Source organism: Panthera leo, chromosome A1 (assembly GCF_018350215.1).
Source record: "Panthera leo isolate Ple1 chromosome A1, P.leo_Ple1_pat1.1, whole genome shotgun sequence".
In the NCBI taxonomy this organism is placed as follows: domain Eukaryota; kingdom Metazoa; phylum Chordata; class Mammalia; order Carnivora; family Felidae; genus Panthera; species Panthera leo.
Window position 1 is genome coordinate 146630061 of NC_056679.1, and position 15257 is coordinate 146645317.

Consider the following 15257-nt stretch of genomic DNA (forward strand, 5'->3'; position numbering starts at 1 on the left):
TAGTATAGCCATCATGTTTCACTATGGTGCAGTCTTACATTGCTCTGCTCTGTAGGGAAGCCATTTACTATCTGCAGATGAAACATTCTCTTCTCATCTCTTCACACTCAATTCCAGGAAATAATTGGAGATGTTGAAATAAAGCCATTCAATCAAGCTATTATGTGGCTGGAAAAAAGAAGATAACACAATCTATAGCTTAATAGAGAAGGCAACTTGAAATAATTAGGAAGCAAAAATGTGTAATAAAGGCTATTTGCTTGCTGTAGTAAAAAAAAAATAGAAGTAATATGAAATAAGTTAATATAAGAAGCATCTTTAGATTTGGCCTCACAGTAAACTCTGGGCACTCATTGCTTCAGTGAGCCACCACCCTGCTTACCCAGGAGGGCCCAGAGCTACACCAACCAGGCACTAGCCAGCTAACCAACCATGACACCATCCTGAGCAGGGGATTTTGAGAAACACCAGGAAATGGTCCAGTGCATAAATATTTCCCACACTGCTTCTCAACACTGGCTGTATGTTAGAATAACCAGGGAGCCTCTAAATAAAAATACCTACTACCTCATCCCTCATCATACAACTTAAATCTGGATTTCTAGTCGAGGGGCTCAGGCATTTGTATTTTTTGTTCGTTTTTTTTCTTAAATTTGCTTCATTTATTTATTTCTCGTTACTAGATATCTGTATTTTTAAATGCATCTCATGTGATTTTGACGCACAGTGAGAGTTGAACGTTACTGGTAAAGTGAAGGCTTTCTGAGTTGCACACAGCTTGCTAAAATAGACATTCCTGGGGAAGGGGATGCTTTAAGCCTCTGTACTTTCCCCATTTTAAGGAGATAAAGAATATGTCTAATACAATCTCCCCTGAATGAAATGGTGGTCTTTGATCATATTTTTGGTGGTCTTTGATCATATTTTGTCATAAGTGTTAAATGGACCTTGGCATCTATAAGTGAGGAAGAAAGTAGAATTAGGGGCACCTGGGTGGCTCTGTCGGTTAAGTATCCGACGTTAGGTCAGGTCATGATTTCGCAGTTTGTGAGTTCAAGCCCCGCGTCGGGCTCTGTGCTGATAGCCCAGAGCCTGGAGCTTGCTTCACATTCTGTGTCTTCCCCTCTCTCTCTGCCCCTCCCATGCTCATGCTCTGTCTCTCAATAATAAATAAATGTTGAAAACATTTTAATAAAAATTTTAAAAAAGGAAAGTAGAATTAAATATCATTAAAACATATTTTTTAAAGTTTCATGAAACATTGTAATTAAATCACAAGTAATGGTGAGGGGTGGAAAGTATATCTTGAATTACCCAGATTTTATACCTCACTTTGCTGTATCCATGTTACCTTGTCTATATCAACATGGCTTAAGGATTCTTTTGACTTATGCTACCAAAGTGAGTTTGTTCATTATACATTTACATTGAGAAAAACAGTGATTACCACCCTGATAGAAGCCTTATATGGAATGCTGGGTTTGAAAAGGTGAATGATGAAAAAAAATGGAAGCTCTGTCTGCATTTTCAGATTATCTAGATTTTTATATCCAGTATAGTCTTTAGTGTTTGCATTATCTGTATGTTTCTTTAGTTGTATCTCAAAATTTGAGCTGCTACTATAATCAGAGGACAATATCTCTTTAGCCCCAAACTCACATCTTTCAAAGGAAGTATCAAATTCTACTAGAATGTAAACTTTTTCACTCTTGATGATAAAAAACTGAGCAGATGTTCTTCTAACTAAATTCTCAAAGAGGGGCTGAGTTGCAAGAGTGTGAACACCATTCATGTTTAAAGTATAAGTATCCCTACACTTCAACTGTGGAATATAGAATTTAGTAAGGGAGCGGAGACAAAAACATAAAAACAGCTGAGGAATTTAGACATAAGAAATAGTATGACCTAAGGTCCAAGGCATACAAATCAAAGATACAACCAGTTCGGGGTGAGGAGTTTTAGAGAAGACACTGGAGAACTGAGGGCTTTAGCTGGATCATTCATAAATGCATGGGTGAAGTTCAAAGGAGGATTTACAAAGCATTCCAAGTTGGGGGTGAGAGGACTCCGCTTGAATAGAAGTCTGAGCCGGGAATGAGGAGGATAACGAGAGACGGACATGGAGTTGCTGGTCTCCAAGGCAGAGAAGCAGAGAATTCTAACATAAAACTGAAGGGGAGGGTAAATATGGGGACAGTCAATTGGGCCGTTCAAACACCCTGTTGAAGAGGTCAGGTGGAAGAGGTGAGCGGAAACTGCTATTGACCTTTGAAGAAAAGAGTAACATAATTAAAAATAAAATGGTGTCTGTTAAAGTTTGTCTCAGTAGCTTTAATTTAAGGGTGTAGAAAAGAAGTATAAATCTATATCTATGAGAGGCCTTTGTTTTACTTTACTCAAAGTTGTTACTTAAATTTTAAATCGTTAATGCTGACCAAAGCATTTTTCTGGTGTTTGGGTATTTGGTACCTACCTATCAAAGGCTTTGACAGTGTGGGAGTACCAGAGTAGAAAAGATAATAAATGTGCTGTCTATGGTTGGTTTTTGTTTATCTGTTCTATTTTTAAGCAAACATTTTGAAATCTTAATAACCTGGCTTACTTCTCTGTCATACAGCTTTTTCTCTTATTGTTCAGAAGCGCTTGAAAGTCCCAAACTTACTGGATTATGCTCTCCAGGCAAGCTCTGCTCTTTAAAAATTTGAAGTTATCAACTCTCCTGGGCCTTTTCTATAAGTAAGAAGAGACCACACTTGGTCATATCTCCTTACGCGCACTTAGACCAGATGACTGTATCTAAATACGTTCTTTCCGCTTGAGGGAACAGCATTATTAGAGGATTATCTCAAGTTGGGAAAAGAGATGATTCCCATTTATCATCCCCGTAACATGTCTGTCTCTTAAAAGCGAGGCCATCAGAAATGCTTACATTGTTTATACATATACATTACCCTTTCTGGGTGTAAAATTCATGAATTGAGAAATATTGAGCTCCTTGCTCAGCAAGAGGAGACTGTCAGTATAAAATAACATGCTTGGGAGGTGCACCAAATGAACCTCCACTGGCAGAGTTAATAGGGAGATGTGGGTCACAGAATCTAATGCTGATCTCCCAACCTTTAGATTAATCTCTCTCATCTCTGGGAGGATTGAGTGTTGATATAAATATCACCTGATTTTCAGTTATTAAGGTAACTCATTAAGGGTGCAGAAACATCTGATGAGATTTGGGGAGGGTATTTATATCTTGATTACTAATGTCAATTTTGTTTCAAATACCCTGAGTTGACACCATTTTTAGTTTAATGTCTCAGATTCTGAAAATATTGAGGAATTTAGGATATCTGAAACAATCTGATTAAAATTTATATTAGGTGATTTTCTTTGATTCACGAGATGCCAATTAGCATTTTATTTTAATTAAGAACATATCAAACGTGAATGAAAGTGGGGCACTTGTTTCTGTATTGTCGATGGACCTATAGGTATGTGTGAGAAAACGTGAACATCTTAAAGAACTTCAAGCTTTCTCTATTTAAATTCTCTGAGGATTGCTCAAGCACTCCATTGTGGTTGTCTATTACATTTTTAAAATAAGGAAACAAAATATTTTTTGTTGCACATTAAAGTGAAATCCATTTTGCTAAAGAAATGTGATCCTAATATACCTCTGCTGAGTAAACTAGTATATACTTATATTTAATTAAAGCTCTTAAGCTTAAATTGTAAAATTCCCTAAAGAGAATGTGAACTTCACCCAGCTGCCTGGGCAACTATGTTTTGTGTCTGCTAACAGCATAACTGGAACATTTGTGCTATGTCCACAGAACTCCGCCATGAGGTACTTAAAAATACATGGTGAATACATGGTGAGATCGGCTCGCAATAAAGCTTTGTGTGCCTTTACAAAAAATCTATTAACTGTGATACTAGTATATGCAAGTCAAGGTGTTAAAATACATTTGTATAAACATAGAACAGATTATACACACAGTGTGCAAACTTCTGTGGTTCTACCCTTGAAATCCAAATAAAAGTTATATTATCCTTAGGATAAAATTCTAACATAGAGAGTCTTTTTTAAGGACATGTTCATCTAAGAACTGGGAGCATTAATGACTCCATCAGGTTGCACTGTTAATACAAAATAGAGCAGATCATGACTTTGGAATGAGATACCTGCTTTTACAATCGCACAGGTGTCCACCCCACCCACCCCCATCTCACCCGGCAAAGAAACTTCTATGGTTTACAATAATTATAGTACTTGCAATTCTCTAATAACATGTGTGGTGGGTGGGGTAGTAGTAAGAAAGAGGGATGAAGAAGTAATTTCAAAGACTGAATAACAAAAAGGAGAAAATAGGAATATGGGTGAGATGTAAGGTAGCAATGGCAGAGGAATGGGTTTGTGGGAAAGAACCCTCCCATCCATACTGGGTAGATTTCATAGCCCCACACCCCCCACTCCATGAGATTTTAAAAGTATGGGAACAAACCAGCCACAAGGAGAGAATAGAATGTAGATTGATCTGTAGGGAATCTGTTGCAGAAAAAAAAATGAACATTTCCCTCACTCTTAAAACAATATTAAGAAATCTGATGAAACCATTTGGAAGCTGACACAACTTATTCAAACAAAGTGAATATTAGTCTCTGTAATTGTGAGAAAATTTCTTTCGGAAAAAGGAAACAATAATTTCAAGTCTTATTTGTATCTGTTTTATTTAAGAATTCCCATTGAATAGAACACTTTTGTAATACATATCAAATGAGCACTTTTTAAAATCTTCTCAGTCCCTGCTGACCATGACATGCCCACAGTTCTTTGGTGGTTACCAGCTTCATGGTACAATGAGAACCTTAAGACAAAATAGCTTAAGATGTTTCTGTGTTTTCTACTATTCTGAAAGCAAGTCAGACCAGATACTTGGGAGGCAGGTGGAAGAAGGAATCCTGGATTAAATGTAGTGATCGGTACATTTGCAATGTGTACACTCAAAACCTTTCCTTTTAAAATAAGGAGAAAAGGGTTTAGCAAGGCCATTTTACTAACCTCTTGGCAAGAGCATTTGTTTCAAAGAGAGAGACATGTAGGCAGACAGTCAAACGACTTGGAAAATATTCTTGAGGCTCTTAGGTCTCTACAGAGTTGGTAAGCAAGGGTTTGCAATAGAGTCTGATACATAATAGGTAGTAAATGTTGTGCAGTCAGTTGGCTTCTGGGAAGATAATATGGTTGGGTGGCATGCATAGTTGTGGTAGTGAATTTAATTTTGTGTGCAAAAGCCAATATGAAACCGACTGTGTTTGTGAAGAACATACAAAGGCCATCTCTGCTATGTTTGTATTGCTGTGATTGAAGTTCTGTGATATTTATTTAGGCTAGAAAATGGAATATACTGCATCTAACAGTTGAATCTTTTGGTAAAATATTCTGATATGATCATCTAAAATGCTAAGGGAAGTCCCCATAGATTCATGTGAAATAAAAAATGTTAAAGTTCCTTATCCAAGTGGAAAATAGACTAAAAGAATGTTATGCTTTGTTCATTGGAACTAAAACTGGAGAATATAAAGTGAATGCCAGGGTCTTTTATTAATTGAATTAAGTAGATTTAATAAGAGTTGATAGTCAATGAAATTATTATATAAATTTTTGATTCACAATTACAGTTCTTTGTTTTCTTTCCTAGAAAAAAAGACATTTTATTTTAAATTATTCACTCCTTTGTAAAACATTTAAGTGAACACCAAGACGTGTCAGTTCCTTCGACACATTGACAGTTGACACACTGACTTACCTTAGTGTCTTCTCTCTCTCTGTTTTTCTCCACCCCACTTATTTTTAGACCTACCAACATCATACATTGATGGAACCTCCGTTTAGGTTCATTCTGAAGATCATGAGATATGTTTATATTAGTTTTTCATTACTATTCTTTAAGTAAGGAATTTATTCAGATACCTATATAAATCTATAATGACAATGAGTGCTGTTTACTCTAATTCTGGTCTAGGAGTTTATAAATAAACAGTATCAAGCAGTTATTTCCTTATTTATCTTGTGTTTGGTAGGAGAACTTTGGCTGAATGGTTAGTTTTATCTCCGTTATTTGTAAAAGGTACAAAATGTGGTGGGGATTCTTCATATGCTTGATACAGACCTGTTTCTTATTTAAAACTCTTTCTGTGTTTGGGCACCTGGGTGGCTCAGCCAGTTAAGGGTCTGACTCTGACTTTTGGCTTAGGTCATGATTTCATGGTTTGTGAGTTTGAGCCTCACGTCAGGCTCCATGCTTACATATGGAGGTTGCTTGGGATTCTTTCTCTCCTCCTCTATCTGTCCCCAGCTCAATATCGTGCTCTCTCTCAAAATAAATAAATAAACTTAAAAAATTTTCTTAACAAAAAAATAAAATTCTTTCTGTATTTAAATGAAAGATATTGTGTGAATTTAGCATCCGTGTGTGTGCTGCTTCTTAATGTGAATTCTAGTTTTATTTACACCTAATGAAACCTAGTGCAAAAGATTCAATGTAAAATGAGAGTATTAGCAATTTAAGATAGGCACAGTTTTGAAGCCTTGGTTAAATCCTATAAAAATGTACAGAGGGGCACCTGGGTGGCTCAGTCGGTTAAGCATCCAACTTCAGCTCAGGTCATGATCTCACAGTCTGTGGTTTTGAGCCCCACATCGGGCTCTGTGCTGACAGCTCAGAGCCTGGACCCTGCTTCGGATTCTGTGTCTCCCTCTCTCTGCCCTTCCCCTGCTCACTCCTCTGTCTTTCTCTCTTTCTCTCAAAAGTAAATAAACATAATTTTTTTTTTTAATGTACAGAATAGTTTAACTGAGTCTGGCTTACCTCAACTATATTAAAATAGTATTGGCACTGAGAGACTACTTAGTATGGTGATTAGGCAAAACCACTGATGTGATGTTTCAAAAGATTTATTTGTACAAAAAGCACTTAAAATGTATTATCATATACATATATGTACATATGCATATATATTATCTCAAAATTTTTCTAAGAGAAAAATGTGGGCTTCACTGGAAGCCATATTAAAAGGTGTTATTATCTGAAGATCTTACTGAGTTCTCTTAAAACATATGTAAAATGAGACACTATAAGATCACAACAACAACTTCAATAATCTAATATTGAACAAACTTATGTTTTTTAGTTATATTGTTTGAAAAAAGGTAAGACATTTAGTTATTTTCTTGCTTGGCAGTTAAGAGTTGTTGCAACATCTGTGGCAGAAATCATATGTATTTGTTTCATATTTTTTTAATATACCAGAGTTATGCATTGATCTCACTTCTCTTATGGTAGAAATATTTTATTCATTTGAATACCCGTAAGCCTTTGTTTCCACAGGTGAAAGGCTGAGTAAATGGAATGGAATGAGTTGGAGATTTGGGTATAGGATATAGGATTAGGGTAGGAACAACTGAGCCCTATGCAAGTAATATTTTATAGAGATAACACGGTGAAGATGTGACGGGGTATAGTGAAGGGTTTTCTTTCTTGCTTTTATAAGGTTGAAAGGGGTAATGTAAAAATTGTATATGTCTTCTAGTTACATAAAAGTCTTGTTTTCTTTGGTTTTCTATCAAAGCTTAGTTAAAAATATAGAAGGAGCATCTTAGAGTTTTTATTGATAGTTCACATCCTTCTGTATTTATTTTGGTGCGTAAAGAATACAAGCAGTACTCGTTCTTTCTCAATAAGGATTTTTCTTTTCTGACTTATCAGTAAATGCTAGATGTTGGTCCTTTCATACATGGGAGGGAGTGGCTTCTTGCTACAGGAACGTTCCCCCTATTGATGGGGGACAGAGGTGGCTCCGTCATAATTATTCCTTCTGCAAGCTTTCAGGCTTAACCTGAGCATATGTGGCATGGATTGGGGCTAGTCTGAAAACTAATTCTACAACAGTGTCCTGGAGTGGGAGAGCGAGACACTCTGAAATCCTGCATGTTTCTCTTTGTCTTCTTCATGGGTCATTGCACCCACAGGCACCTTTTCACACTGCCGTGACATAGGGGCCAGGACAGCTGTAGTGGCAGGATCCTCTCCTAGGACAACTGAATTCCACTCTGATGAAGGTGAGGGCCCAGGATTTACTCTTTCCTCGTGCCTGGGCAAAGAGTTTTGCTGGTGTATTTCTGGAAGCAGTAAAGTCCATTGAGTTTAATGGTTGGTACCTTTTAGCAATTTACAATCAAGGGAAATGTTCTGAGGATATGTCTTATGTGAAGTATGCTCGTCCAAATGTTTAGATGCGACCCCTGAACTTCCTTTGGAGAAAATGTTAGTAAGAAGAGCCATAACAGACCCAATCCAAATCACCTCTCATGAAGGACAGAGGTATAAAGTATGGAGGGCTCTTCCTTCCTGGTGTTTTCAGTGAGGTATCCTGCGCAGGGCCCCCCATCCGGGGCTTCTTGCCCTTATATCTGGGATGTGGCTGCAGCCTGTGCAGCTAAATCTTGTCTCACTGTTACACCGGGGGCGGAAGTGGGGTGGGGGGGGGGAGGTTGTTGTTGCACTGTGAAAGCACTATAAAGAAACCTCTTATTTACTTTTCTAAAAACAGTCTTCTCTAGGACAGATTTTGGCAAGAGAAGGACTCTCTTCTCTCTTCCTTATTGAATAGAAGGTGTCTAAGCATCCCCTTTCAGAAAACAATAATCACATATTTTTTCTGTATGATCTGGTGAAATGGTCTTAATTTTTCTTTTTCTTTTTTTTTTTTTTTTCAGTTCACACACATGTGAATTCCCACATTTCATGATGACAATGTATATATGTGATCCCTTGTTTCAGTTTAAGCACATTGCTTTGTTAAATGTGTTGAAGAGTTTTCATAACCTGTTCCTACCACCTTAAATTGGATATATTTTTCTTGTTGTTAATGTGAATCCACAAATTTGGAAACTGAGAACCCTGTGTACAAGGGTGATTGCCTGTTACGTAAAAAGATTCGAATCCTTTCTTTGTGTGTGTGAGCTTAATCAGCCAGCCTTGCTATCGATTTCTTCTGTCATACACTGCCAAATCTTCTATTCAAGTGTTGTGAAAACTCTTTGTTTTTTTCAGGTCGAATGAGTGATTTGAGTGTAATTGGTCATCCAATAGATTCAGAATCTAAAGAAGATGAACCTTGTAGTGAAGAAACAGACCCAGAGCACGATCTAATTGCTGAAATTTTACCTGAGATAATTGAAATAGATCTGTACCACAGTGAAGAAGACGAAGAGGAGGATGAAGAATGTACGAATGCTACTGACGTCACGACCACCCCGTCAGTGCAGTACATAAATGGGAAACAGCTCGTCACCACTGTCCCCAAGGACCCAGAAACAGCAGAAGCTCGGCGTGGCCAGTTTGAGAGCGTTGCACCTTCTCAAAATTTTTCAGACAGCAGTGAAAGTGAAACGCATCAGTTTGTGATGGCTGAAACCGGACAGTCTACCGCTGTGCAACCTAATGAATCAAAAGAGACAACAGAGTCGCTTGAACTTACGTGGAGGCCTGAGACTTACCCAGAAACACCAGAACATTTCTCAAGTGGTGAGCCTGATGTGTTCCCCACAGTCCCATTGCATGAGGGAGAAACCACAGAGGGGCCAGAATCAGTCACAGAGAGAGCGCCTGAATTGGATAATCTGGTCCATGAACACATAGAACCTGTACCTCTGTTTTCTGAAGAGTCTTCAGGAGATGCTTCCATTGACCAAGAATCTCAAAAAATAGTATTTTCAAGGGCTACTGAAGTAACATTTGGTGAAGAGGCAGAAAAAAGCACTTCTGTCACATACACTCCAAGTACAGTTCCAAGTTTTGTGTCAGCAGATGTTTCAGAGGAAGTCTCAGTTACCTTCACAGGAAATGCCCTCCCTGATGACCGCTTGTCCACTGTAGAAAGCTGGGCCGAAATAACCCCTAGGGAAAATGCAGAGCTCTCAGTCAGTCCTTCAATTCCCATTCCAGAAGGCTCTGGGGAAGCAGAAGAAGATAAAGATAAGATGTTCACCATAACAACTGATTTCTCACAGAGCAATACTACAGATACATCCATTACTTTAGACACTGGCAAGATCATGATCACAGAAAGTCTTTTTGATGTTCCTGCAACCACCTCTTATTCGATCTCTCAACAGCTTTCTGCAGAAGTAGTGCCAACCAAATTTATAGGGGAAACAGACACTTCTGAGTGGGTTTTCAGTACATCTCGTGAAGGAAAGAAGACAAAAGATGAGGAGGTGGGATCTACAGTTGGATCTGCTACAGTTCAGGTATATTCATCTACACAGAGATCAGATCAATTGATTTTACCCTCTGAATTAGAAAGCTCAAATGAAGCTACATCTAGTGGTTCAGCATCTACTGACAGGAGCAGTTTCATGTCCTCGACAAAACCCACACAATCTGAAAAAGAAATGGCAAGGTCTACTCTTGTCTTTACAGAAACAAATGTTTTAGACAGTCTGGGGGCACAGACTGCTAAGCCCAGCAGTAGCAGTCACCATGAGGTTCAAGAAGGGCCGTCCACTGTCCCAGGTAGCCCCACCTCTCTCTCCATGGAGCTGGGCTCTGGAGAAGCTGCTGCTGACCCAGAAACTACCACTGTTTCTTCATTTTCATTAAATTTAGAGTCTGAAATTCAAACCAAAAAGGAAGCAGCTGGCACTTTGTCTCCCCACGTGGAAACTATACTCCCTTCTGAGCCAACAGAATTAGCTTTGACTACTGTAATGGACAGGGAGGTTTCTGAAATTATAAGCCAAACATCCAAAGAAAACTTGGTTTTAGAAGTCTCAGGAGAACAACACCATGGGGCAGAGATAAAGGGCTTTTCTACAGATTTTCCTTTAGAAGAAGATTTCAGTGGTGACTTGAGAGAATACTCAACGGTAACTTATCCCATAGCAAAAGAAGAACGAGTAATGATGGAAGGCTCTGGGGACGCAGCATTGAAGGATACCCAGATTTCACTATCACCTGTAATACCTACTTCAGATCACAGCAACCACAGAGCCGACTCAGAAGGACCCAGTGGCACTTTGGTCAGCACTGCTGGCTTCCCTTGGGAAGAGTTCACAGCCTCAGCTGAGGGCTCAGGTGAGCAGTTGGTCTCAGTAAGCAGCTCCGTGGACCAAGTGTTTCCCAGTGCTGTGGGAAATGTTTCTAGTACAGATCCCCCATTTACTGACCAACGATTGGGAGTAGAAGGTGCTATTAATGAAACTGATACAAGATCCACCATTTTACCAACATCAGAAACCGAAGGTACTGAAGCTGCGACAGAAAAGGGCGGAGTGAAAGTCGCTGTCACAGTTTCAGCGAACTTTCCCCAGACTATGGCGCCAGCCAAATTATGGTCCACACAAGAAGTCAACCCTGTGAGACAAGGAATTGAAAGTGAGACAGTGTCAGAGGAAAAGATGCAGGATCAAAAATCTTTTGAATTCCCTCAAAGTTCTGTTGCACCAGAACAAACAGTTTTCTATTCACAAACATTTACTGAACTGGGACTCCACACCACAGATTCCCCTACGCTAACGACAAAGAAAATGTACCATCCTGATGAGGAAATGGAGGAGGAAGACATTTCTTTAGTTGATGTGTCTACTCCGGATCCAGAAGCAAAGGGCTTGGCACCCTTCACTGCTGTCCCTGAAGTTACTGAAAAATCCCATTTTTTCTTAGCTACTACCTCAGTGACTGAATCTGTATCCACTGAAAGTGTAGTTACAGATTCACCAATCAAAAAGGAGGAAAATGTAAAACCTTTTCCCGAAGTTATGAGACCAATAATTAAAGAGTCAGATACTGATCTTTTATTCTCTGGGCTGGGATCAGGAGAAGAAGTCTTGGCTACTACAGTATCAGTGAGTTTTACTGAAATGGAACAAATTGTTACCACATTATATCCTCTCGCTTCTCAAATGGAGAATTTAGAAACCAGCCTCATAAGTGATACAAGTGAAGGCTATAAGGGAAGAGAAAATGTAGCAAATGAAGTTAGACCACTCATTTCTAAGACAGAAAACCTCTCTGAAAATAGTGAGACAGCATCCAGCACGACCTTACTAGAAATTTTAAGGGACACCAGAACTGAAGGACCCTCTATGGCACCTCTCACTTTCTCCATAGATACTGAACATCCTCAGAGTCAGACTCACACTTGGGCAGAAGAAATCCAGACCACTAGACCTCAACTGATGACTGAACAAGTCTCTAACGAGAATTCTTCAACAGCAGAAACAAAAGACACGGCAACCCCTCCCTCTGATTTTCTGGCTAGAACTTACAGTCTTCAAATGGCCAAAGGATTTGTTACATCAGCACCAAAACCATCTGACTTGCTTTATGAACATTCTGGAGAGGGATCTGGGGAATTGGATATGGTTGATTTAGTCCACACTTCTGGAACTACTCAGGCAACCAGGCAAGGAAGCACCACATTTGTTTCTGATAGATCCCTGGAAAAACATCCTGCAGTTCCAAGTGCTAAAGCTGTTACTGTTAATGGATTCCCAACAGTTTCAATGTTGCCGCCTCTTCATTTAGAGCCGAATGAAAGCTCCCCTGATCCAACTAGCACAGTGTCAAATACAGTGTCATATGAGAGGTCCACAGAAGGTGCTGCAGATAGTTTCCAAGACCATTTCAGAGGATTTGAGGATTCCACCATAAAACCTAACAGAAGAAAAGCCACTGAAAACATTATTATAGATCTGGACAAAGAGGACAAGGATTTAATACTGACAATTACAGAGAGTACCATCCTTGAAATTCTCCCTGAGCTGACATCAGATAAAAATACTATCATAGATATAGATCACACTAAACCTGTATATGAAGACATCCTTGGAATGCAAACAGACCTAGATCCAGAGGCATTATCAGGACCACATGGCAGTAGTGAAGAAAGCATTCAAGTTCAAGAGAAGTATGAGGCAGCTGTTAACCTTTCTTTAACTGATGAAAACTTTGAGGGCTCTGGTGATATTCTTCTGGCTAACTACACTCAGACAACACATAATGAATCAATGACTTCTGAAGACAGAAGCCACCTAGATCACATGGGCTTTCTCTTCACAACCCGGATCCCTGAAACAGAATTAGATATTTTGCTTCCCACAGCGACATCTCTGACCATTCCTAGTACATCTGCCACAGTTAATCCAGAGACTGAAGAACCAAAAATTGAAGCAAAAGCCGCGGATGATATCTTTGAGTCAAGTACTTTGTCTGATGGTCAAGCTATTGCAGACCAAAGTGAGGTAATATCCACATTGAGCCATATGGAGACACAAGAGGAGTATGAAGAAAAGAAATACGTAGGTCCTTCTTTTCAGCCAGAATTCTCATCGGGAACCGAGGAGGCACTGATAGATCCTACACCCTATGTAAGTATCGGTACTATCCACCTCATGACTCAGAGTTTAACAGAGGCATCTAATGTGATGGAAGGATCCGGTCCCTCAGATTACACTGATACCTCAGCACTTACCGCTTTTGCAAAGTTGTCCTCTCAGACACCATCATCTCCACTTACTGTCTTCTTAGGCAGTGGAGCCTCTGAACATGCAGAGGGCCCCCAGGCAAGTGCTCTGCCAGGCACAGATGTCGGCACATCTCCAATGTCTCCAGGAAAACTTGCAGATACTGAAGTGCCTTTCACATCATCGAGGGAAGAGTTCGTTCACATAACCGAGCCTCCATCCTTATCTTCTGACACTGGATTAGAACCGTCAGAAGATGAAACTAATCATAAATTATTAGGACAAATGGAAGCTTCTCCCACAGAACTGATTGCTGAAGAAGGAACTGAGATTCTCCAAGATTCCCAAAACAAAACCAACACTCTGCTTTCTGGAGAAATGGTCAAGGTGTTTCCCAGTATTAGAACACCCAAGGCTGGGACTGTGGCCACAACTGCAGGTGAAATTAAGTTAGAAGGTGCTACACTGTGGCCACATTCTACTTCTGCTTCTGCAATGTATGAAGTTGAGGCAGACGTCGTGCCTCAGCCCAGCCCACAGGTTTCTGAGAGGCCCACCATTTCTTCGTCTCTGGAAATAAACCCTGAAACACAAGCAGCTTTGATCAGAGAGGAGGATCATACAGTAGCAACATCAGAACAGCAAGTATCAGCAAGAATTCTTGATTCCAATAATCAGGCAACAGTAAGCATTGCAGAGTTAAATACTGAGCTTGCAACACCATCATTTTCCCTTCTGGAAACTTCTAATGAAACCAGTTTCCTGATTGGCATTAATGAAGAGTCAGTGGAAGGCACAGCAGTCTATTTACCAGGTAAGGTTGCAACATTGATGAATCTGTTTCCAAACTCGGAAACAGTCCCTTGGTCCTAACATGTATATATATGTATATAATTTTTATTGTGATATTAAATCAGTGAAGATTTTTACATTATTCACATAACACCAGGACAGGCCACAGTATTGAGTCCATAATTAGATGCAAAGAAAGTAAGTATATATTATTTCTGGGCTTTATAGATATTCTTTGTATTTTTCTGGGTTTTAGAAACAACATATAATTGCAACCTAGGAAATGTGAAATTGTTAATGGTGTAAAAATTTAATTTGGTTTTACTCATAACTAAAATATTGCCTTGTCACATGCCCTGTAGTTATACATCTTAGTTTAAAAACAGGAAAAAAAATCTCATTTTTTAAAAATCTCTCATTGATGGGTGCTATTATGGCGATATCAAAATCTGTCAGCCCTTTAAAATTTGAGAGTAGTAAATAACTCCTAATAAACATTCACGTAGTTTGTGCAATATCAGTTATCAGACCATACTTTCATGTAATTTCCTTGCTCCAGATAGTCTGCATAATGCTTCTAACACAGTACCTCTCCAGAGTGGGTATATATTTACGCCCTGCCTGTCGAAAGAAGATTTCTATTTTTTTACTGAATGGATAGAAAGCATGAATTTGATACTGGTTCAATAAACTCTCTCATTTGGTCTTCACAAAAATGCTGTATTATTATTATCATCATCCCTTTATTATTATCATCCCTATTTAAATGCATGGGAGGTGGATGTTCAGAGAAGTTCTGTAATTTGCTCAGGGTTGCATAGCCACACATGCCATGGCATAGGTGGGATTTGAACCCAGGTCAACACCACCCCAAAGTCCATGGTCTTCTCATTGCTCTTTGCTGGTTTCCTATTAATATAGTATAACAATGAATAATCAG

At 39.1% G+C, this 15257-nt stretch overlaps 1 protein-coding gene across 3 annotated transcripts in view; it reads left to right on the top strand.

Moving 5' to 3' along the window:
- VCAN (versican) overlaps nt 1-15257 on the top strand; it is a 119840-nt gene that overhangs the window by 57693 nt on the left and 46890 nt on the right. For all 3 annotated transcript variants that reach the window (XM_042942886.1, XM_042942874.1, XM_042942889.1), the window contains one exon: nt 9111-14339. In XM_042942886.1, coding sequence (XP_042798820.1) covers nt 9111-14339 — 5229 coding nt within the window. The remainder of the gene's footprint in view (nt 1-9110; nt 14340-15257) is intronic.